Source organism: Pleurodeles waltl, chromosome 6 (assembly GCF_031143425.1).
Source record: "Pleurodeles waltl isolate 20211129_DDA chromosome 6, aPleWal1.hap1.20221129, whole genome shotgun sequence".
In the NCBI taxonomy this organism is placed as follows: Eukaryota; Metazoa; Chordata; class Amphibia; order Caudata; family Salamandridae; genus Pleurodeles; species Pleurodeles waltl.
The window spans coordinates 755,706,211-755,731,871 of record NC_090445.1 but is presented as its reverse complement, the minus strand read 5'-3'; the positions used below and the strand labels follow the sequence as shown (position 1 = coordinate 755,731,871).

Here is a 25,661-nt window from a genome sequence, read left to right as displayed (position 1 = left end):
AATTGGCTTAGACACTGTAGGGGCATAGTGCTCGTGCAGCTATGCCCACGCCTGTGGTATAGTGAACCCTGCCTTAAGGCTACAAGGCCTGCTACAGGGGTGACTTACCTACACCACAAGAAGTGGTTTGTGGACATGGCACCCTAAGGGGAGTGCCATGTCGACTTTGTCTTTTCTCCCCACTAGCACACACAAGCTGCAAGGCAGTGTGCATATACTGAGTGAGGGGTCCCTTAGGGTGGTATAATACATGCTGCAGCCCGTAGGAACCTTTCCTGGACACAGGGCCCTTGGTACCATGGGTAGCTTTCACAAGGGACTTAACTGTGTTCATGGGATGTGCCAATTGTGGAAACAAAGCTGCAGTTTTAGGGAAAGAACACTGGTGCTGGGGCCTGGTTAGCAGGGTCCCAGCACACTTCTAATCAAAGCTGGCATCAACAATAGGCAAAATGTGGTTGGTGACCATGCATACAGTGGCGTTTTCCTACAATGATGTTTAGGAACATCCAGAAGCTGTCCCATCAATCCTGGGTATATTGTGTGCATTTCTTTTGCAAGGCACTGAATGGTTGGGTGAAGGGCTGTGATGTAAAAGATTACAAAGGGCTACACAATTTGATGGCAAAAGAACATGTGTTCAGGCTTTCCAGAGCTGTGCCAAAACCTGGTTGCTACTAAGCTCACAGGCCCCTTGGAGCTTGCTAAGGAGACGGACCTCTGGCTCATCACCTGGGCCACAAAAAGGTACCTGGGAGTGACGCTAAGAAGGGTGGTTCGCGGTTCCCCAGCAGAGTGGGTGGGAGGTCGAGGAAGACACAGACAAGTCCCCGAATAAGGGGGAGGAAAGGGTTCCCAGGCGCCATGGGAGAAACACCTAAGTGCCTCATTTTCAACCCCAATACTTTTGATTGTTCTGGGTAAGGCACATGGGGGGGGGGGGGTTTAGTCTGCATGTCCAAGAAAAGAAAAAAACACCCACTGCTGGTAACTCCAAGGGGGTGACCAATGTGGCCCTAGGGATAAGTAGTCCCCAGGGGCAGGAAGTAGACCATGCCATGATTGGCTGCAGTCCTTATGGGAAGAATTCTCCTTGGGATAGGGACAGAAGTCTGATCCAAGGAGCAGAACGGGGCACATCACCTGTCAGCCATGGTGGTACTTTCGGCACCTGTGAGCAAGTTAAGGTTAGGTGCTTCACAGATGAGAAGAAGGGTTCCCCATGAAACAATCCAATGGCTCAGGAGAGTGTAGACGGGGATACAACCGAGTTCCAAGAGGCGTAAAACTAAGAACTGTCACTTCATAGCGGGGACTTCATCCATGTTCTATCGCCTAAGCAGGAAAACCCATCAAGAATACTGATTAGTCTACCTGGCTTTTGGCTAGAGGGGGTTATGTGGACTTACCCTCTCTTCAGGGTCATCCCCAAACATACATTTGCCTCAAGCCCTCCTGCTTCTGTTTTCTGACCCAGTTTTTGGTGGAATTTCGAACTCCGTGCATTTTACCACTGCTAAGCAGTGTTATTGTGTTGGCGCTCTCTCCTTTAAACACAGTGAAATTGGCTTACACCCAATTGGCACATTCAATTTACTTATAAGTCCCTAGTAAAGTGGTGCTACATGTACTTTGGGTCTATAAATAAATTAAATGCTATAAATAGGCCTGCAGCACTCATTGTGCCATCCACTGACCTAGCCCGCTAAACCGGTCTCAGGTATGTCATTGCAGCCTGTGTGTGCAGTTTGAAACTGTAATTTGGAACTGGCAAAATAAACCTCTTGCATGGTCTAAACCTTCTTTTAATACATAAAAAGCCCAGATGGAAGGTGCTCTGTATTTAAAAAGTTAGACATGTCATTTCATATGTCCTGGTAGTGGAAAACTACAAATTCATTTTTCACTACTATAAAGCCTATCCCTCCCATAGGATAGCATTAGGTTCTCATACTACATTTAATATGTGGTAACTTTCAATTGGGAGCCATTAGGAATGTTGAGCTTGATATCTAAATAATTGGAATTTAAAGCCATATTTAATGATAAAGTTTAATTTTAAGTCACAAGTCTAAAAATGACACTTTTAGAATGTTGCATTTTCTTGAAGTCTGTTTCCTGGGTCACATGACTAGGTGTAGCTGGCAGCTGAACTTCATGCATTGCTCCCATACAGTGAGACAAAGGGGGAATAGGCATTGGTAGGATGGGCCGTCTCTGACTTGATTAGGTGAAGGTTTTGTCACCTACCATGCTTGCACATCAGAAAGGGTTTGACACTAGTCCCTGTGACCCCAGACAAGCTTAGGTCAGGGCAGGGTGGCAGGAAATTCCAAGCACCTCTGGGTTGGAAGGCTCTAGAAACTTTTCCTGCTTATAAGTGAGCACCAGGTATAAAAAAAATTGACCCTTAGACCAAACTCTTCAATACACAGCTGGACCTCTAGAGGACTCAGAAGTACTGCTATGCTACTTTTCTGTAAAAAGGACTGCTAAGCCACTGTCCTGCTACTCTGCTACCTGAGTGAAAAGTACTAGGTCTGCATCTTGAACCCAGGACCAGTAGAGTGACTCCAAAGGCTAGTTGCCTGTCATCTTGATCAAATCATGTGGGACAGAAAAGGCTACAACCACCTTGAACACAGCACCTGGCCTCTGTCTGCAGTAAGCCTTGCCCCCCCCCCCCCCCCCCCAAAGGGTGCCACTCAAGCCCTGTACCCTTGGAAATTTTTCCTGATGGTGTTCTGTCAGGCCAGCTGTGGTCCAAACAGAACTGACACAGTGCATCGCCCCAGAGTTCTGCCATGGAACCGCTGCTGTGTGATGTGTCCCCAACGCATGACCCTGCAGTTCTTCGAAACCGCTGTTGAGCAACACCTCCTCAAAGCATGACCTAGCATCAATGCCCTGCAACTCCTCTGAACTGCCACTGTGTGATGCATGCTCAACACAGGACACCATATCATAGCCCCAGAATTGTTGCTTCTCGAAACAACACTTTGCATCACAGCCCATCAGAACCACCTCTGCACAATGCATCCTCTAAATGGGTTCTCGCAACGCTTTGCAAACAGGATTTAAGGTACTTTGTTCAGCAGACCTAACATGGTCCCTGTATCCAGCCCACACTGTATTGGGGTCGGCCTGAACTTGGAACTTTGTCCCAGTCTGGCGTCAGCAGATAACCATAGTTAAAGCTTAACCACAGTTGGAGCTTTGTGCTTCTAGGCACTATTTTCACGTAAATCTTTAAAACTGCACATCTCCAGTTCTACTCATTGAATTTCTTTTATTTTGGTCTCAAATGATTTATTACATTTTACTCTGTTTTTCTACATTGATGTGGGATTTTTCTTTTGCTGTGTTTTCACTTTAATAATGTTTGAAGTGCCGCATAAATACTTTACACATTGCCTCCAAGTTAAAAAAGACTGCTTTTGTGCCAAACTACCAGAGGGTTAAACATGGGCTAGTTAGGGATTTAATTGTGACTTCACCCTTCCAGGAATTGTGGTTGCTGCTTGGGTAGGGTTTCACCCCCCTCAATCAATAACCCAAATTCTTACACCTCTTAACTACATATTACTTTAAGACTTAATTTTGTTGCAGGATGTGTGCATTCTCAAACTAGGATTTAGTATCCTCCTCTCATTTGAAAAATTATCTTGCGTATATCTGGCTTGATGGACTGGTGTGTTATAATTTTAAACGGTTTTCCTAAAGGTGGGTTAAACAGTGTTTGAGTGGCATGCACATATTAGGAGTTTACACCATTCACACAAAATAGTAAATATGTCACACAAAAAGCCTAAAACAAAGTACACCCATGTATGTATTTCAATAGGAAGTTGAACACATACGATCCCCCACCCCCAACGCCTCCCAAAAAAATAGAAAGATTTAAAATCGTAACATATAAACTGTTGAACAGCTTTGTTCCACAAGGCTTACCCTTTTCTGCGGAATCTGGAGCATCCAAGCATTCATCAACGTGCCACCGAGGGGTCTGTACTAACAAAACAGAGAAAGGCATCTGGCAATTAGGACAATGCCCCTCATAAATGGTCCTTGGGATTCGGGGACTTTGCTTTTTTGCAGTTTGACTTGCTGGACTTCTTGTATTTTGAGAGCTCACAACAAGAGCAGTGGCTGGTATATCAATGCTCTTTTCAGGTGTGAGACCTGTGACCCTCTGCTGCTTTTGTTCCAGTGGTCTTTTTTTTGCCATATCCATAGTTTTTCCAGTAACTGTGATCCGTGTTTTCTTTCTCCCACTTCTCTTTGATTCACGTTCTCCAACATTGGTTTTCTTCCGTGACTGTGCAGTCTCTGTAGCATTTTGACTCTTTGATTTGGGTTTCCGGATAGACTTGTAATCCCAGACGGCATCTTCTTCTAAAAGACCCTCTTCTGACATCTCACTAAGACAGCAAAAACTGGGAGGTCAGCACTGTACGTGCTTCACCTAGGTCTAGAGTTGTCTAACATCTGCTGTGGCATCATGGACGATATGTACACTAATCTGTGAACACGTTGAGACTATTCGGATAGGTATTGGAAACGTATGAATGTCAATAACATATACGAAAAACAAACAGGAACAATCTATTGTAAAAATCGGATTTCTTTGGTAAACGTCCACGTATTTGGGAATTCCATAGATAATCACATGAGAATGATTGTTGTCTGCCGCAGAACGCTCAGCCGAAGCACGTTATCCAATTTTGTAAATATTCACTAGTCTCAAATTGTAGCATCCGTAATCACATCAATCTACCCTGATCCAGTACAAGGAAATGCTGTTTTTCAAGCCGCTGAATGGAAGCCCGGGAAGTTACAGCCACTGACAGCGAAAAGAGACCACGATAGCAAAGCCTCAGATGGGCAAAACTTGGAAGTCAAATAGGAAGCAAGCTACTAGATCACGCGGGACGCTCCGTATAAGAAGCGTCAGTACACCTGTACGATTATGTAAGGCATCGTACACTTTTATGTATACAAGCTGTAACTAAAATACATTCAAATGTAATTATGCCTGTCATTGGTAAACGAAACAAAATTGTTTATTTGCTTCGGAAAATAAACTCCGAGGAGAAGGAATAGATTTGTCAATCACAAATGGCTTATTGACATATTACCGGTACGTCCATTCTAGTAAAAAGACATATTGAGAAATGGCCGCCAGGGCTAGACAACGCTAAGCAGGGTGGACAACAGACATGCCTAGGTCAAATGCAAAATGACCAAACATCGCTGATCGGGCTATTTCACACACTTCATATTTAGGCACAAATATAGTATAGAGAAATATGCACGAACATGGTTTTGAAATATAATCAGCTATTTTATCTACTCATATAAAGACCTTCTGAAATGTAACATGGGAGGATGCATATGCATAGAAACACATCGCATCTGTCTTATATGTTAGCAGCTTGAATAATAATGTGGTACTGAAGACAATACGAACATAGCTACCATGTTCTGCTCTCCCTCCCTAATGTATTGTATTTTTCTCCGAAAAGAGCACTGTACTTTACTTTTCAAATGTATTGTCCATTCCTCGCGGGAACAACAACCGAAGTTCAAAAGTACGAAGCCTTGAGGCAATCGCGTAATTTTTTTTTCTCCAAACTACATCTACGAACTTTTCAATATTTTGCTGAATTAACAATTTATTAAGTTTTAATTTTTCACAGGAGCTCAGAGACTATGGGGGAACATGCCATTTGTTTTTAGAAACAAGTGATAAACGGTAAAAGGGTAAATAACGAGAGCTTAGGAAAAGGCCGTGACAAATAACACTATTTCGATATGGAGCATTTTAGCCACAGGTGTTCCAGTTAAAGCAAAGTATAATCTCCACTGCAGCAAAACATCAGCGAAGCCTATTTTGTGCATGGGTATGTACAACTCCGAAAATACAGAACTTGTCGAAAGGTGAAAGAAAAAAAAGCTAAACAAGATGCGCAGGCGCCATTCCAGTCTCCAGTCCTGACCCAAGATGGCGGCGGCTGTCACTGCTTCTTCTCTGCTTTATCGACAGGCTGATCTGGAAGCCGCTCTGTTCGAAGTAACAGCTTCAGCCGACAAAAACGAGCTAGTCCTGCAGTACGTACGGGAGGCGAATAGCCGTCGACAGGAGCTTCTAGTGCCGGAATTCACAGAAGGTGGGTTAACGGGGAGTGGGTGTGACGGTATACTAGTCACTTCCTGTTATGGACATAAAAGATATACTGCAAGTGATTTGCAACTCCTGTCATGATTGCTTTGAAAACGATACATATCCTGTTCTCTAAGCTCCCGACTCTAAATGAAGTATTTCTAGTATATAACGTTTTACGTTTGTCAGAAGTAGATGGGAATTTAGCTACTAACTTTTCTATGTACTGGTAGTTTTAAGTGTGAATATTTTCCCTGCCGTGGGTTTAGCTGCCAAATTTTCAGTTTAGTGATGTGTGACATTTTTATCTTTTTAGTGTGCTTGTGTGTTTCAATACGTAACATTTGACACATTATCCCATGAATCATATAATATATTTCGAATAAGGGAAATGTCAACCAGCATTGCACGGCTTAAAGAAGCTGTAAAAAAGCAATATTCATGCTATGGGGACCAGATTTTGTAAATGAAAAAGAGTTTCATGCCAGACGTAGAAGTAGGACTAAAGCTGAATGACAATGGACAAATATATATATATATATATATACACACACACCCTTTTAGCGGGCAAGCAGAATTCTGATTCAAGTACCCATTTCAGCACTTGACTTTCAGTAGTAGCGCAGGTTGAGCAGTCAAAGTCTTCTATTTAGGTGGGGTGGGCTTTGTAATGCCGCAATTTTGGCATAACAGTGCGCGGAGGCGGGGAAGACAAATCTCTGTTCCGTCCGCAGGGGCGTTTGATTCCCCTGTGATTGTGACCCCAGGTGGTTCGGACCTGGGTCACGTGGGGTGTATTCAATAAAAGGCGGCAACTCGAGTGGGAAGGGGCTATTTACCCTCCCTTGTGAGTTGACGCACAGTACCTCCTGAACCTGTGTCCTTTAATTGGGCTTAGACCCAGTGCTACATAGCGTGCACACGCACACTTACAATACTAAAAATTGGCGATGAGGGCGGACGAACCCCTCACTACAATCGCCTGACTAGGGACTCATGGGCGCCCGCTGTGGCGACTGCGGGCTCCTCCCATTGCAAGCGTGGTGCTCGCATTGGGCTGGTCACACCTCCCCGCTCACCTGCGACGCTCCGTGTGGCAAGTGCTCTATACCGCACGACGTGCGGAGACTGAACAGGACCAGATAAAGATCGCCTAAGGGAAAAAGGGAACATTCCTGGCTCCCTGCTTCTGCTGCCATTGGGCATGTAAGAACCAGCGCTCTATCCCCACCCAAATTGCATCCACTATATGGCAAGGCTCAGGGAGGGCCCAAACCTTCATCGCATGGCAGCACAAGGCCTAAAAAGGCCCCAGCCTCAAACAATCCAAGCTAACGGCATTACTCCAGTACTGCGCCAGCACATGCAGCGGCCATCGTCACATGGTGACCACATGGCCATATGTGGAACACATCTAAGCCTCCCAAGGGAAGAAGGCATCGCGCCTGCTGGGAGCCCTGCACCATGCATTGCAACACGCATCCAAGAAGGGAGCCCCAAAGATGGACATGAAAATGAATCTCTTGATGTATTCTATACTAGACTCAAAGAATTAGAAAGTACATGTGGCTTCAGTCATGAAATGAGGATATACAAGGACAGATCATCCAGGGCTGCGCATCCGCAAAACTCAGAGAGGATATCCTGATAGAACCGGGGAAGCTTCTAGCAGACATCCTCACGATGGGAAGTAACAAGAATCTGTCAAAAGCTCGAGCATCTCACTTGGAAGCGGCCCTACAGAAACCCATAAAATCGGAACCCATCAACGCAGTCGCACCAGTGTCTTCTCTCAAGAAATCCCCAGTGAAAGAGCAGTCACCAAAGTCATGTGGATGTTGCGGCGGCCCCACTCATCAGCCCACGCTGCCCAGCGAAAGGGAAGAGATTCACAGCCTATGGCAAGAAGAACCATTTGACAAAGGTATGCTGTTCCAGCAGAAAAGGGCCCACACAGCCTAGTGTCAACACACTAGCAGTTCGGCACAGTGACATGGACGATGATGAAGAGGCTGAGCACACGGTCCATGCAGTGTTCACAATAGGGACAGCAATTCGAACCCAGCATCAACTTCCCCAATGGCAAGTACGGTTCACACTCATGCTGTACTTTCCACCGTAGACACCGGAGCGTCAATCAACTTGCTATCCCGAGAAACGTATGTGAAGCTCCAGCCACAGCAGCGCCTCCTGAACACCCAAGTCAAGGTCTTCGCATACGGACAGAGGCCTTAAAAAGGAAATTTCACACCCTCATTTCCCATGGAACGAGTCCTACAACTCCGTTGTATACATCACTGAAGAAGGCAATGGCATGCTGCTGGGATGCAAAATGACTGAAACCCTTAAAAACTTGACCATAGCCTTTGGGATACACCAAGAAGGAGCAGCCCACATTGTCGATGAATTCCCCAAAGTATTTCCAGGGATTGGATGCCTAAAAGGGAAAAAAGTGACTCTCATTATCGATCATACAGTTAGACCAGTAGTGCCAAGGCACTGGAGAATAGCATTCCACCTCAGACCTCAGGGGGAGAGAGAGCTAGAATCCGAAGGCATCATCAAAATGATGTCTGGACCCACCCCTTGGGTGTCGCTGATTGTAGTCACGAGAAAACCAAAGCAGCCGGGGAGGTGCGCATTTGCGTGGACATTCGTTTGCCCATCGTGGCGATCAAAAGAGAGAGACATCTCAACCCCACCGTAGATGACCTGCTGGCAGAAATAAGTGGGGCATGCTGGTTCTTCAAAGTTGACCTGCTATCTGGATGCCACCAGCTTACCCTAGCAGGAAAAATCGAGGTACATAACCACCTTTTCATCCCATGTTGGCCCCCGAAGATATCGCCAGCTGAACTTCAGCATTTCCAGCATGGCCAAAGTCTTTCAGAACGCCATCCGTGTTATGCTCGCTGGCCTCTCAGGGGTGATAAATGTCTGCGATGACATTCTGGTCTACACCAAGTCTGTATCTGAGCATAATAGTCGACTCCGTGGCCTGCTCCAGAGAATCAAGGACTCCGTGTTGACCGTTCGTCACGACAAGTGTGAGTTCCTCACCTAAAATACCAGCTTCTTCGGATACACTTCCTCATCCAATGCAATCGCTCCTTACCCCGAGAAGGTGCACGCCATTAAAGAAGCCACCTCCCCCACCACTGTGTCGGAAGTCTGCATTTTTCTGGGGATGGTGAACTACTGCAGCAGGTTCATCCCTGGCCTGACCACCTTGACACAACCTTCAGGGAACTACTGAAGTCGCCTACGCCTTGGCACAGGAATGAGTTACAGAAAAAGGCGTTTCAGACGACAAAGGATGCCTTGTTGGCGGAAACCACTTTGATGTATTATGACCTCCAGAAAGAAACCACCATCGCATTAGACGCCGTCCCAAATGGACTTGGGGCTGCCCTGATGCAGAGACTAGCAGGAGGTGAATGGGCCTTGGTGGCTTTTGCAATCCGATCCCTCACTGAGACGTAGCAGCGATACTCCCAGATAGAAAAGAAGCCATCGCTGTTCACAGGGATGTCGATACTTCCACCTGTATGTGTACAGCCGACTTCGTGGTCACCACAGACCACAAGCCTCTTATGCCATTGTTAAGGAGGACCACGTCCAAGCCACCCCCAAGAATCGAAAAGTGGGTGCTACAGCTGCAAGAATACGAATGTCAGGTCTAGTACTAGCCTGTTTCCTCTAACCCAGCAGACTACTTTGTCATGGCATCCTAGAGCTGCGACTCCTGGTGAGAAGAAGGAAGCTCGAGAGATGGAGGAGTACGTCAGGTACGTGGTTGACCGGTCCCGCCCTTGGCCCCCCTCATTAAACCAAATAAAGCAAGTCACTGCCAGTGATGAGTGCCTCCAACAAGCCTTGGAAGCCGTCAAAACAAATCAGTGGCAATGCTTCAAGACAAATGGGCCCAGAAGACCCGTGAGGCATGCCGTGTCATGGATAGCCTGCGCAACGTTCGCCAGGAGCTAGTCGCCGACCCAGATGGATGCCTGTTTCAGGGACACAGACTAGTTATCCCCACCAACCTCAGTGACCGCGTGATTCAGCTTGCCCACTCTGGACAGGGGATGGTCAAAACGAAGGGCAGACTGCGCACAAAAATATGGTTCGCACTTATGGATGAAAAAGGCATTAGTGAAATCATGCCCCTGGTGTCAAGCCACCGGTGCAGTGTCAGCCCCAGCGCCTGTCATCACAGAAAAGGGACAACAGCAGCCATGGGTCTGTGTAAGTTTGGACTTTGGCAGCCTGCCTGATGGGAGATACACAGTGGTGTTCATCGACAACTACAAGTACCCGGAAATGGAGATTCTATCCTCCCAAGGAGTTCACAAAGTACTCCGGAAGCTAGAAAAGATAATCGCCACACAGGGTCTGCTCCAAGAATTGCGCACTGACAATGGCCCCCCCATTTCAGAATCTCAAGCTGGCAGAATATCTAAAATCCTGGGATATCACCCACCGACCAACCACCCCAAGATGGCCCCAGGCCAATGGGAAAGCAGAGCGTATTATGAGAACTCCCAACAAGGTCGTCAGATTTGCCCTTGCCACTCAACAGCCCTACGACTGGGCCATCTATTCCTTTTTGAAAGACTATCGGCAGGCGCCACACTCCACCACAGGAGAAGCCCCAGGATACCTACTGATGGGTCGAGTGGTTCAAGACTCCATCCCGCATCACCTGAAGTAGGCCCCGGCTCCCCTCAGAGACCCCCGGGCCTTTGCCAAATGACAACAAACCAATGCCTGTGCCAGGCAGCGTCAATGGGCACGACCCTCAAAGAGGGGGACCGTGTGCTCCTCAAAGATCATTACCCCAGGAGGAAATTCCGGCTGCCATTTGAGAAAGCCCCATGGACTGTCACTCGTGCTGGGTTCCAGAATCACTACTCGACCAGGAGCGGAAGTGGTGACTCAGAATGTTTCACGCTTCAAGAAGTTTCACTCAGCTGTGGTTCCCTGCAACCCGACAGACCTAGGAGATCACCGGGGTGGGAGAAGAGGTAGGGAATCGCTGGACGGGTCTGCATCTGAAGCCACATCAAAGGTGAGAGATGTGGCGGGAGAAGCAAGCCCACCACTGGACAGCCTAGGCAGACCTGCTGTCAGAGAACTGGAGGCTGCCCCCACGCTGCCTGAGGGGAGGAGCAAGCGAACACTGTACCGCCGAGAGGGCAACCCTCTGCCCTCTCTGAGACTAAGAGACTATGGGGGTCATTCCGACTTTGGCGGGCAGTGGAGGCCGCCGCCAAAGTCCCGCCGTCAGAATCCCGCTGCGCGGTCAAAAGACCGCCACGGTTATTCTGAGTTTCCCGCTGGGCTGGCGGGCGACCGCCAGAAGGCCGCCCGCCAGCCCAGCGGGAAACCCCCTTCCATGAGGGATACTCTCACGACACTTTCTGGACCAAGACCTATCTGTCTGTCAAATTTGGTGTAATTCCGTCCAGTGGTTTTGACGCTATCAAGGTTCAAAATCCCTATGGAAAAATTAATAGGGAAAATATTTTTTAGGACCCCCCCCCCTTTTTCTCAGCCCCCTACTTGACCAATCACCCCGACAATTTCCAGACAGCAGCTGAAGTGATCACTGTTGCTTTTGGGAAAGTTTCATGAAGATTTATCAAACAACGCCAACGTTTTTAGCAAAACAAAAAAAGTTTTTTCCATAGAAACTAGGCCCTAACTATAACTGCCTAGTGGCGACCGCCACTAAGTAATAATATATATATATATATATATATATATGTACACACACACACACACATATATATTCCTTTTTCATAAAAGCGAGCATTCGACTGGATGACCAGTTATTGCTGCTATTTAACATGTTTTGAGTTGTCAGCATGTGTTCATTCCCTGTATCTACCTTCAACACCCCACCTCAAGCCTGTAGTATTGTTGGTGTAGGCGTGCATGCTGTGTAGTGCTGGGCCTAGGTGCAATGACAGGACACAGGTTCTGGAGGTACAGTGCGTCATCTCGCAAGGGAGGGTATCTAGCCTGTTCCACTCGACTTGAAGCCTTTTATTGCATACACCCCACGTGACCCAGGTCCGAACCACTTGGGGTCACAATCACAGGGGAACAAGACAGAGGCCCCTGGGGGCGGAACAGAGATCTGTCTTCCCAGCCTCCGCACACCTTCTGCGTCACAGTTGCGACATAACATTCCTCCCTTATTTCAGATCAATCAAAACCACACTTTGGAACATACTCACAATTCAATCCACCTTTTTTTTAGTCCCAGGGGTTTCTATGGAGGCACCACATAGGCCCTCATTCTGACCCTGGCGGTGTCTCACCGCCAGGGCAGAGGGCAGAGGAAGCACCGCCAACAGGCTGGCGGTGCTTCCGGGGCATTCTGACCGCCGCGGTCAGAAACGGGAAACCGGCGGTGTCCCGCCGGTTTCCCACTGCCCTGGGGAATCCTCCACGGCAGCGCTGCTTGCAGCGCCGCCATGGGGATTCCGACCCCCTTACCGCCATCCTGTTCCTGGCGGTGTTCGCCGCCAGGAACAGGATGGCGGTAACGGGTGTCGTGGGGCCCCTGGGGGCCCCCTAACAGGGCCCACTATGATTTTCAGTGTCTGCCAAGCAGACACTGAAAATCGTGACAGGTGCAACTGCACCCGTCGCACCCCTTCCACTACGCTGACCTGTTGTTGTTGGCTTTTGAACTCTGGGCACTTTACCACTGCTAACCAGTGGTAAGTGCATATGCTCTGTGTGTAAATTGTACTGTTGATTGGTTTATCCATGATTGGCTATTTGATTTACTTGTAAGACCCTAGTAGCGTGCACTATATGTGCCTAGGGCCTGTAGATTAAATGCTACTAGTGGGCCTGCAGCACTGGTTATGCCACCCACTTAAGTAGCCCCTTAACCTTGTCTCAGGCCTACCATTGCAAGGCCTATGTGTGCAGTTTCACTGCCACTTCGACTTGGCATTTAAAAGTACTTGCCAAGCCTAAAACTCCCCTTTTCTACATATGTCACCCCTAATGTGTGCCCTAGGTAACCCCTAGAGCACCGGTGCCGTGTGGGTAAAAGGCAGGACATGTGTAGTTTATTTGTCCTGGTAGTGTAAAACTCTTAAATTCGTTTTTACACTACTGTGAGGCCTGCTCCCTTCATAGGCTAACATTGGGGCTGCCCTCATACATTGTTGAAGAGGTAGCTGCTGATCTGAAAGGAGTAGGAAGGTCATATTTAGTATGGCCAGAATAGTAATACAAAATCCTGCTGACTGGTGGAGTTGGATTTAATATTATTATTTTAGAAATGCCACTTTTAGAAAGTGAGCATTTCTCTGCATTTAAATCTTTCTGTGCCTTACAATCCACGTCTGGCTAGGTTTAGTTGACAGCTCCTTGTGCATTCACTCAGACACTGGGACCCTGGCAGACAGGATTGAACTGAAAGGGGACCTGGTGCACTTCTTAGCCACTCTTTGAAGTTACCCCCACTTCAAAGGCACATTTTAGTATAAAACAGGGCCTCTGCCCTACCACCTCAGACACTTGCTGGAGAAGAAACCTGAACCAGAACCTGCATCCTGCCCAGAAGAACTGCCTGGCTGCTCAAAGGACTCACCTGACTGCTTTCTACAAAGGACTGCTACCTTGCTGTTGGCCTGCTGCCTTGCTAAACTCTTGTCTGGCTGTAAAAGTGCTCTCCAAGGGCTTGGATAGAGCTTGCCTCCTGTTCCCTGAAGTCTCAGGACCAAAAAGAACTCTCTTTTTCAATTGGACTCCTCGCGTGCCGAAAAAGTTGCCGCACAGCTTGCTCTGCGGTGAGAAATTCACTTCACGCCGATCCGGAAAGACGCCGCTCGACGCGACGTCTGCGGTACAACCGGAACTTCGACGCACGGCCTCGCCTGGAAATTGACGCGACGCCTGCCGTGAGGAAGAAAAATTCCACGCACAGCCCACCGGAACGACACGCAACCGGATAACAAGCCTAGGATTCTACGCACAGACCCTGGGACATCTGGTAATCCCGCGACCCACAGAAGGAGACGGTCCGCATGCCGGAAAACGACGCACGTCTACCCGAGTGAAAAATAACAACGCAAGTCCATGTGTGAAGGGGCGAAACCGACGCACACACCATTTTTCCTCTCGTAGAACGACGCACGTTTCCCCGCGTGGAAAATAACTACGCAAGTCCGTGTGTGAAGGGGCGTAACCGACGCACACACCAATTTTCCACGCATCTCCTCTTCTGCGGGCCTCTGTGGAGATTTTCCACTCCAAACCAGGTACTTTGTGCTTGAAAGAGACTTTGTTTACTTTTTAAAGACTTAAGACACTTTGTATCACTTTCTAGTGATATCTTTACAAATTCATAGTGCATCTTTGATCGTTTTGACCTGCAAATACTCAGATAAATATTATATATTTTTCTAAACACTGTGTGGTGTATTTTTGTGGTGCTATATGGTGTTATTGTAAGATTTATTGCACAAATGCTTTACACATTGCCTTCTAAGTTAAGCATGACTGCTCAGTGCCAAGCTACCAGAGGGTGGGCTCAGAATAATTTGGATTCTGAGTGACTTACCTTGACTAGACTGAGGGTTCTTGCTTGGACAGAGGGTAACCTGACTGCCAACCAAAAACCCAATTTCTAACACTACTATTACAAGGACACCTTATTTCTACCTTCTAAAAAAGTGCAAGAAAAGGCATTTCAGATGTGTCATGATTCCCCTGTAGCCGGTCATCCGGGTATTAAAGCCACGCAGGAATTACTTCTCTGGAATGTTGTCCCATTTGTGCCCAAGTAAAAGTACTCCGTACTAGGCCAGCAGGACTGCTTCAACCATTACCAGTTCCACCAGCCCCCTGGCATACAATATTAACTGATTTTATGTGTTCTTTTCCTCCATCAGCGGGAAACCGACTTATAATGGTGACAATAGATTCATTTACTAAGATGGCTCATTTTATTACCTTGAAGAAATTACCCACATCTCAAGAATTGAGCTAGATCTTTATTCAAAACATTTTTTCGCCTCCATGGTCTCCCACATAGTATTGTGTCAGACAGGGGTCCTCAATACATATCACGGTTCTGGAAACACTTTTGTAAGATCTTGAATATCAATGTAGCTTTATCTTCTGGATTTCATCCCCAAACCAATGGGCAGACAGAACATCTAAATCAGGGACTTGAACAATATCTTTGTTGTTGTAGTAATTCCACTCAGAGCAACTGGAGCACTTACCTTCCCATTGCAGAGTTTAATTACAATAATACCGTTTATAGCGCCTCTAAAGTCACTCCTTTTTTCTGCTCATATGGATTCCATCCCACATCTTTTCCTACCACTCCTAAGACCTCTTCTACACTTCCTGCTATCACCGCTCTTTTCCCAGAGATTACATAGAATCCAACGGCTTATTCGATCTAATCTTCTAGTCACTAAAAGATACATGAAAAGAATTGCAGATAAGAAACAAAGTGAGGTTCCAGCTTATCACGTCCAAGATAAAGTCTGGCTTTCTTCAAGAGTTTTGCCCCATGTCTTTCCCAAAATAGGTTTAAACCCCGTTACTATGGACCCTTTTGTATTCTTCAAAAAATTAATACCGTATCTTTCCGTCTCCGTTTACCTTGAACCTGGAAGATCCATCCAGTATTTCATGTCTCTCAATTGAAACCCTATACAGCTGATCCTTTTTCCTGATTTCACATGTCCTCCTCCTTTGTTGGTGGATAATGAACCTGAATATGAAGTACAAGAAATATGTGACTCTCGTAAATTCCAGAACCATCTCCAATATCTCATTAATTGGAAAGGCTATCCTCTTAGTGAATGTTCTTAGGAAGATGCCTCTTCTGTTCTCGCCCCACTTTTGATTTGTCATTTTTTTCGGCTGTTTCCGCACAAACCTGGGGCTCCGGGGGGGACCTTCTGTCGCACTGCGAGCCGAGCATTCAGCTCGGGACGCGGCCGCGATCCGCGGCAGCAGGACGTGCCGCGCCCCTGCCATTCCATATTTTAATTGAGGCCCCAAATTGGGCATGGGGCCTCGACGAGTTACGGGTGCCGTGCGCCCCTGCTAGTTCTTGCCTCCCTCCACACACACACTCACCCTTACTTACCTTATGCTTCCTTTTTCTTTCTTCTTTTCTTGTTTCTCCCGGTATTTATGCCCTTCTTTAGTTGCCATGATCCTTTCTCCTTCCCAGCATGCCTTCCTTCTCCCTGCATGCCTTTGGAGTCTTTTTTAACATGGTGACTTTCCTATAAGTTTCTATGCTATATTCCCAAACCAATATGCTGTCTTTTACTTCCTGTTGGTCACTTCCTGTTTTTTGGGTATATAAGGTGTCTGATTCCTGTTCTCTTTGCGCTGCAACACTTCCTTTGGGTGGTGATCTTCGCTCCTGTTTCTTCTGCATCAGTTATATTTTTTCTTAGCCTGTTCCAGCTTTTTTCATTGTCGTTTTGTCTTTTGTTCAGATTTACTTTTTACTTTTGTTTTTGTTCCACGACTTCCTGCTTAGAGGTTTTTCCCTTTTGGGTTTTTTTCCCTCTTGGACTCCTTCTGGAGGGCACGGACTGCCTTTGGTGTTCCCTCCGTCAGCAGCACCGTGGCTATCAGAAAGGGTCGCCCCTACTTGGATCAAGGCAGAACCTATAGGAACCATGATCTTCCTGAATTTCCTGTGGGCCACAGACATAGACAACGAGTAGTTTGTGACAGAAAGAGGCCTTTTTGTTATTTGGTTTAAATCTGTTCGGTAGTTTTAGAGAATGAAAGGAAATCCAAATTTATAAATATAGGGACGCAAAGGATATGTGACCCCTCCCGATCTTGTACTAAGATCTGATTGGCTGCCAGCACTTCAACAAGGAAGTGTTGGCAGCCATGTTGGGACTCCACTTCAGCCGAGTCCCAGAAAAAGAGTTACAAATAAATAAAAGGGGCCAGGGTAGTGACACCCTGACCCATTAGCTCTGGTGACAACCCCCTCCCACACCCCAAGACTAAAAAGCACTTACAAACAAATGTGTAGAATCATGCGAATCCTCTGTAAAGAAAAAAAACAATTAATTAAAAAGAAGCGTGGGCTACCTTTGCTTCGTTATTCAGTAACCCCCGGGTGGGCCAAGTCCCGGGGGCATTCTTTATTGGAGTGCGTTGAGGCCGCCCGGCTCCCCTGGTTCCCTGGGTGCCACCACCTACCCGGGGCTATACTAAAAGAATGAAGAGGGTCAGTTTTGAAGCTCATGGAACACCACCTTCACTGGGCTATTTTCGTGGGAGGGGGGCCAAGCGGTCCCCTTTGAAGAGCCACCCGATGGCCCTTGGGACCGCAACCACCCCAGGGACGGCTCCTGCTATGTCCTGGGGTCTTCACCTTTACAGCTGCCGCCAAGCCACAGCAGACACTCTGCTCCTATGAAGGGATAGCTGTCAAACAGCACTCCCTTCATCGGAGCAGAGGTTTCCTCTGTCTGCTGCCTGCGGAGTTGCAGGCAGGCACACAGAGGAAACTGCTCTCCCAGAGAAGAAGCTGCTTTGTGACAGCAATCCTGGATCCTGCAGTAGGCGGGGAACCAGCAGGGACCATCCGGGCCTTCAGGCTTCTCCCCACAGTCACCAACACTGAGACTGGGTGCCCTGGGGGGCTCCCAGGTCACAAGGCTGAGCCCCAGGGAATGGGGTCCCTGGGACCAAGATTGGCCCTGGGAAGAGGGGGGTAACCTGGCCCCCTTCCTAAAAAAAAAAAAAAAATGTCCACACCCCATCGGATCGGTTCCCTGGGGTTGAGATCGGCCTTGGTGGGGCAAGGGGTGGGGGGAGGAGCAAGTAGCCCCCTGACCCCCCAAATTCAATATTTACGCTGGGCCCCAGAGGATGGGGCCCCCAGGGCCAATATCGGCCTGAGGAGGGGTGGAGGGCATGCAGGGTTGGGTTGTTATAGGGGAGGAATGCAGGGACTTGCAACTGGCCAGGCCCTGTGGCCGACCCCCGCTGCGCACGGCTGGGTGGTTTTAAGGGTTGGCCACAGGCCCTGCTGACAACCGCCACCACACATGGCCTAAGGCCAGACCAGACCCTGTGGCCAACCCCTGCTGCGCCGGCCTCGTTGATTGAAACATAGGCTGGTGAGGATTGGAGCCAGGCTGCCTGCTGCTTCCCGGTGTACAAGAGTTCCAGGATTGTCTAAGGTGACCTGTCTGACCTGCTGTGAAAACTGTGAATTGAAAGAGTAGAATCACTAAAAGAAGAGGATATTAACTCATAAGGTTGGATATACATCATACCGGAGAGAAAGTGGTGCCAGTGCCCCCTGACAGTCCTGATGAGGCCCTGAGTGTTAAGGCCGAAACGCGTCGACATCCTGCTAGTGGAATCAAGGGCTTGGAGTGATAATGAATTGATAAACATAAGTAGTTTAGCACTACATAATACCTTTCCAATAAACATTTAGGTATTGTACAGCTGGGTGCAAGACCCTTGGTTACCAGATGAGATTAGATCACATTGTGAATTGTGTTAATGTGACTATCTGTAAAAAATCTTGTAGATGGGCACACGTTTTCTCTTAGTTTCTTTCAGATTTTTGTTATGTTTGAAATTATCGGTGTATTGTTTGTAAGAAATGTGTGTTGTAAATATGAATGCATTTAGAATTGTATATATTTTCGCCATGCTGTTAGAATAAGAGACAAGTTACTCTCCAATGAGTCTGATGCTGTATGTTGTGAATAAATGGAATGGAATAAATAAGGGCAAATAATTTACCCCTTGAAACCAAGAATTAATATTGGTTGTTCGAAATAATCATTGTATTTATCCCTTGCCTGCTAACTGTTGTGAGTTTGCGCCCGGTTGTGTGGTTATAGGGGTCACAGGGTCTGGACTCAGGGCAGGGCCAGCAGCCAACCCCAGCTGTCCATGCCCAAAGGCAGTGCACAGTAGTTGTTGGATTAGTGTATAGTAATGAAAATTACTATATGTTTAAAAAAAGCCATAGAAATTCACTGAAAAAAAACAAAACTACAGGGACGTTATAGTTAAGAAATAGAATTTAGAAAAACAGAGAAATTCATCCCAAAAAACAAGGTTACAGGGACGTTCTAGTTACATTTTAAAAGTAACAAACCATCGAAATTCACCAATTATAGTTAGATTTATCTCAAGTAACTATAACTTGTGCCCTAAGGTAACTATAACTTGCGCCCTCGCAGGCACTGCTAATTACCCCACAAATTACAGCACTCATGACATAATATCAATGTAATATTTCCAGTAAAAAAAAATACGAAAAAACTGTGCATGTCGGGAGCACGAGTAAATTAAATATAGAATTATAATGAAGGGTAGGGGGGCATGTGGCCCCATTCCCCAGGCCGAATAGGGCCCGGAAACACACCGGCGAGGGTGCAAGTTATATTTACCTTAGGGCATGAGTTATAGTTTCTTGACATAAGTATAACTATAATTGCTGAATTTCTATGGTTTTGGGTGAGTGAAATCTGATCCTAACTATAATGTCCCTGTAACCTTTGTTTTTTTAGTGACCGTATAAATATACACACACTAAGTAAAATATGACATACACGAACAATACGCTCTATCCCCTGAGATTAAGGGTTATTTTGTTCAATAGCCAGGTCCCTGAGTCCCATTTCCCTCCCTCTAATGGTAGTGGTTATTCCCCATTCACTGTAAGTGATATTCAGTTGAAACTCCACTAGCAGTCTGTGTCTTAAGAGCCCTTCTCCACCTGTTATAAAAGTAAAAAGTGTTCCAATGATGAAGTGCTCTGGGGCAGAACAAGTTCCTCCAAGGCTTTCTGGCCCTACAATCAGTCTTACCTGTTCCTCCATGGAGTCCCCATTTAAAGCAGTAGCTGCTGGTGAATAGCATTTGCGGTTCTGCAGGGGCAGAAGTCGGACGTCCACAGAGCTTCCTCTTGTGAGATGGTAAGTTACTCTGACCCTTCCCACAGGGGTGTCTGGGTGGGGTGATTGCTCCGGTTTCAATCCTCAGTCAGGGGCAGGTCACCACGGTGGCCTCTCCACTTGATGACAGTTCAAACCAGGCAGCAGTCCTTGTCCTTTCTAGTGGCCCCCTCTGACATACGGGGTCACCAGACTTACGCCTTACGTGGGCGACTGCCCAATTGGCACAGAAGTAATCTTCACAAAAATCCCTTCTGGCATACAGGGTCACCAATTTAACTTGGCACACAGGCTACGGCCTGATGTGCACAGCAGTAATCTTCACTGTGGCCCTCTCTGGCATACAGGGTTGTCAACTTCACTCTGCACACGGCTTAAGGTCCACTCTGCGCAGCAGTGATACCAACCATGGCTAACTTGACGGATGCCCCCTTTGGCATACGGGGTCAACGGGCAATGACATGATTAATGCAGCACCCGGGTCTTCATTCCTTGCTACAGTGATCCACTCAGCAGGATCGCCCACTGGCCTCACTCCCTCCAGTGCTTTCCTTTCCCTCACAGAGTACACTGGTCTTGACAAGTAGGCAGGCACTGGTTCTCCAGGGGGGCGTGGTCTTGGATTTCCCTCAGTGATGTCCCCTCACCCACCTGGAAGACTGAAAGGCCTAGGCCCTCAACCCTGGTCACAGGCAGAACTCTTGTAGAGCTGTTCCTTGCACAACCTGAGAGGCTGAAAGGCCTGAGCTCTCCTTCTTATATTCCATTTCCAGACACTAGATGTGGTGTAGGGTCTGAGTCTCTGTAGTTTGTGTTAGGGGTCTGCTTCCTTTTGAAATGCCCACTCTCCTGCCCTTCCCCAAGAAAGCAGTCTGTCACAGCAGGAATGACTCCAAATGATGTGCCCAAGCCCCTTTCCAGTGACTTTTCCCTGAATGAAAGAGCACCCTTTGAAGTGTATTGAAGTGTTCGGCTCTCCTTCTTTTAACACGTGTCCGACCAAACTCACAGGTATGCAGCAGTCCACAAATCTATCTAGGTAGATTCCTCTACCTCCTCATGTTCCTCCAGTCATCCCTGGTTCTTCCAAAATGGAATCCATAACCCTCCATGTATTTTACCATTTCCAGAGAGACAGACCCTATACATACATATATATATTTTGTGTGTGTATATATATATATATATATTATATATATATATATATATAATTACACACACCATTTCAGATGTCATCATTGATGTTATCAATGCTGGTATTCAGTACCCAACCCAAGGAACGAACAGCAGCTGGTGGCTGCAACTGGGCTCTGAAAACACAGATGGCCAGGACAATGGACAGACTTACAGCACTGGAGTGCAGGGCAGAAGATGCAGAAGGGAGGGCCCAAAGAAACAATATACAAATTGTGGGACTGCTGGGAATAGCAGAGGGCAATGGCGCCCTTCCTAAAGGACTGGATAAATAGTATGGTGGCCTCACAGGGCCTCTCACCATTCTTCATCCTGGAACATGCTCATAGCGGGCACAGCAAGGGTTCCTATCAGAGGCCCAGATGTACCATGGTCACCAGAATACAGTGGCGACAATGGCAGAACTCACTATCTCTGGCTCTGAGACAGCATCACTGCTGTGTGGGCCTCCACCAGTGGATACTGACTCTGGCGCAGAGACATATTCAACTTTGGAATCGGCCCTAAGTACTGGCTTGCCACACATCTCCTCCCTCCGACTAGCACATGATTTGTGCTGAATCCTACTTAGTGGGTTAAACGCTAAACAATGAACACTTATACAAGAGGGAAGCACCAGATGAGCTCCAAGCACATTCTTTACGATTTTACCTTAAACTACATAGCAATGGTCAATTGAACTACAACTGTTGCCATGGCAGGGTAGTACACGGTACTGCCAGGAATGCTCGATTTGCCTTGGTAAACACCACCCCTTGTGTAGGTGAGCACTATTGCCTGCAGCTAACTTAGACCATTCTCTAATGTTTGGATGGAGGGACGTTATCTTTCTATCCTGCGTAGAGGGAGTTGAGAATGGTAGATTTGTTAATAGTGGTTGTTGCTACTCTACATGTCAGAAAGTTTCAAGAGGAGGGTGGGAGGAAAGGGCCTCCGGGCGGTTGAAATGGGGAGTACAAGGATGGGAGTACTTACATGAATGGCTAATGCACCCCATGTCTATGAAATAACAACCTGAAATGCCTGGGGTCTTAATATTATGACTACAAGATATAAAGTCCAGCCTACCTGAAATGGAGAGGGCTCCATATAGCCTTAGTATAAGAAACACATTTGACTGAAAGCTAGGGGATCGCACTGAGTAGAAGGTTGAGGGGGTCACCCTACGTACACATCATATTCAGCCTTTGCCAGGGGAACACTGATATGAGTGAGAATGAGAGTACCCTTTCAGACCCTTCAAGAAAACACAGACAAAGAAGGGTGGTACACCATCATCAGAGTCCCCCTGGTGGGACAGGGCATTGCAGTAGTGAATATTTATGCTCCAAACACGGAGTACAGGATATTCTTTGATAGCATCTCCCACACAATAGCCCCATTCATGCCCGAGTGGTTCTCATTGGAGGGGACTTTAACTGCATAGCAGACATTACCTTAGACCGGTCCCAACCACGACTTAGGGATGCCAGTGCCACTCACCAGGAAAGGAAATGTTTCTCTTGGGAAGGCCATTGGGTAAAATATATTAGAGGACAGTTTATGCCACCTCAAGCAAGGGAAGCCTGGGAAGCTCAACATACAAAAGGGATTGCTAAAGAAATTGCCGAAGGCATTGAACATCTCCGATACTTCAATTACAAGGCATATAAGTTCAGAGTGCACGCAGAGCTAGACAAAGCGTGGAATTTGCTGGCTTGGTTAGCCAAACCTTGTAAAAGGGGCTCACAGATATTAGAAATAAACTCCTTTCGAGGCATTAGGCTGTGTAGGCGAGATCAAATTAATCACGCCTTTACTAAGTATTACGCCGGGCTATATACTTATATCAATTGGTCGCAGATTTAACCTTGGACAAAATAAAAGCAGAGGTGAAGTGCATGCTCCAGGATAAAGTTCTGGGCATGGATGACCTCCCAGTATAATTCTATACAACCTATATTGTACTCCTGCCCCCCTGTCTGGACTCTCTAGCCTGAGGCAAAGGAAGCATGCTTATTACACGGCGCACTACACTTCCAGAGTCTCCCTCTGCTCCTGCTAACTTCCATACTACTAGCTTATTGGCGTGAGATTCGTGGCAGGCGATTATTTCCCCCCTATCCTTTCCCCTTACTTCTTTATCTCCCAATAGTGATTTCGCACTGGGAGTACTCAACCTTTCAGCTGGGATCGGGGTCTCGCCCCTAGATTGCGGACCTTTTACAACGGGAGCGAATTGCACTCTGAGTCTTTGAAGGAGAAATTTACCCTAACCTGAGGAGCCACGTAGCAAGTAGGACAAGCCTTACCTTGGGCTGGGCGTCCAGCAGCTCGTTTGGCCATGGAGAGGGAGGAGACAACCATAGAATCATTATATCAGACGCAAAGGCATCTCATGGCTCTACCGCTATATACTCAACCTCACCCCGCCAAAGAAATACTCATACATGACACAATGGGAAAGAGAATTAAGGATGTATGTCTCGGAGGACCCATGGGGGCACAATTTGGCAACTGGTGTCTAAATCCTCAATTTGCCTTTGTTAAAAAGAAAACTCATGTAAGCTTCTTACACAATGGTATCTAACACCAGTACAGTTACAAAGAATGTTTGGGAGCTCAGATACTTGCTGGAAGGGGTGCAGGGAACGGGGTACGTTTCCTACACATAAGGTGGTCCTGTGTACAATCATTCTGGGATGAGGTCCTACTAATTACTTATGTATGCAGTTTAACCAATGTTACAATACCTCGTGATCCACTGCTGGTTCTTCTGGGGGAGCTGGGTGCAGGGAGAACCGTTACCTTGTAGACTCTGCGATTCCTTTCCCATCTTCTTTTAGCTTATGCATAGAACAAATGTGGAAGCAAGCTCAGACACCCACTTTAAATCTGTGGTGGGAAAAGCTGTGGAATTTATATGCAAAGGAAAGGGTTACTTCTACTTTCAGGAACAGAGTAGCTAAGTTTGATGCAATATGGCATCCCTTTGTCATGCATATTAGGCATCAAAACAGAGTAGGTGGCATACATCTCACTATGCTTAAGACGTTGAGAGCCTTGGTCATTTGAGACTTTTCGTCCTTGGACTCCGAAAACGACCCGCCTTGACCCATCCACTCCTTGGACTCATCCTATCTGTTGTATAACTCTATCTAGGGTTGGGATGACATCCATTGTTCTGTATGACTATTGCTGTCTCCATAAATGTTTGTTCACATGTCGCTGGGAAGCATCATTGGTTTTCTCTTTGATGTAATACAAAGGTAACCTTGGGGGTGTTGGGGTCAGGTTTTCTTTTGTTTTCTTTCTTATCCTCTTTTCTCATATGATATACATGATGGTGCTGCAAAGTGTGTGTTGCTCTCTTTCCTATAAAAATGCTAAATAAAGTTGAAAAAAATAATTGACAGCCTACAGGCCATTGCCTATGTTAAACTCGGTCCACAAAATCCTAAATGGCATTTTGGCACAAAGACTCCTCCCCCACATGGAGACCCTGATCCACCCACATTTAAGTGGGTTCATCCCAAGCCGCAGCACGGCATTAAACATTAGGAGCATTTTAGGTCCCCTGTTGGATGAGCCGGATGTCCCACAGGCAATAGTGCTCATGTCGGCTGAAATATAAAATGCTTTCGGCAGCCTTGAAAAGAGCTACTTGTACACTGTTAGGTCTCACATGGGATTAGGCGGTGGATTCCTTGGGTGGACGTGACTCTTCTTCTCATCCCCCATAGCAAGAGTCCAAACAGGATAGGTGATCTCAGAAAAATGGTCGGTAGAGAGAGGGGCAGCCTATATGGTTGCCCTTTCTCTCCTTTATTTTTTACTATAGTGGTAGAACCCCTGCATGTCGAGCCCATCTGGCATTGAGTGGGAAAACCCAGAAAGGGCGCTACAACTTGTCACTGAATTTGGTCACCGGTCTGGACTCTGTATTTTTTTTGTTTATTCCCAATTTGGGCCCTCTCTGATGACATGCAGAATGTGCAGGATATGAGCTGAGAACAAACCTTGATAAAAAAAACTTGGGGTAAAAATTGTAGAATCAGGGGTGCCCCAGACTCTGAAACGTACTATCTGGAAGCCCAATTACAATGACTTCTGCAATGGATTCCGGCAGCCAGGGAGGGACCGCTGGAACTTCCCACCCCTGATACCTTCTCTATAGGCCAGTTGTGGAGCCTTGTATTTAGCCAGAAGCGAATGCCCTCAGTTAATCACAGCAATCTCAGAGTGGTGGGACGTTGTTGGAAACGGGCCTTGCAGAAGTCTTGACTAACCTCATGCCTCAGTACTATGGAGGGTTCCTCTACTGGTTGGCAGAAATAGGGATAGAAACAGTAGGGGATTTGTATCGCGGG

At 47.0% G+C, this 25,661-nt stretch overlaps 2 protein-coding genes across 2 annotated transcripts in view; one reads left to right on the top strand and one right to left on the bottom strand.

Annotated features, from left to right (window-relative positions):
* The window catches only part of DCLRE1A (DNA cross-link repair 1A), an 87,139-nt gene extending 81,089 nt beyond the window's left edge, over positions 1-6,050 (bottom strand). Inside the window, exon 1 of the mRNA XM_069239320.1 lies at positions 3,952-6,050. Within this exon, the coding sequence (XP_069095421.1) occupies positions 3,952-4,417 (466 nt within the window). The 5' untranslated portion in view covers positions 4,418-6,050. The remainder of the gene's footprint in view (positions 1-3,951) is intronic.
* NHLRC2 (NHL repeat containing 2) overlaps positions 5,971-25,661 on the top strand; it is a 731,521-nt gene continuing 711,830 nt past the window's right edge. The window contains exon 1 of the mRNA XM_069239322.1: positions 5,971-6,170. Within this exon, the coding sequence (XP_069095423.1) occupies positions 6,005-6,170 (166 nt within the window). The 5' untranslated portion in view covers positions 5,971-6,004. The remainder of the gene's footprint in view (positions 6,171-25,661) is intronic.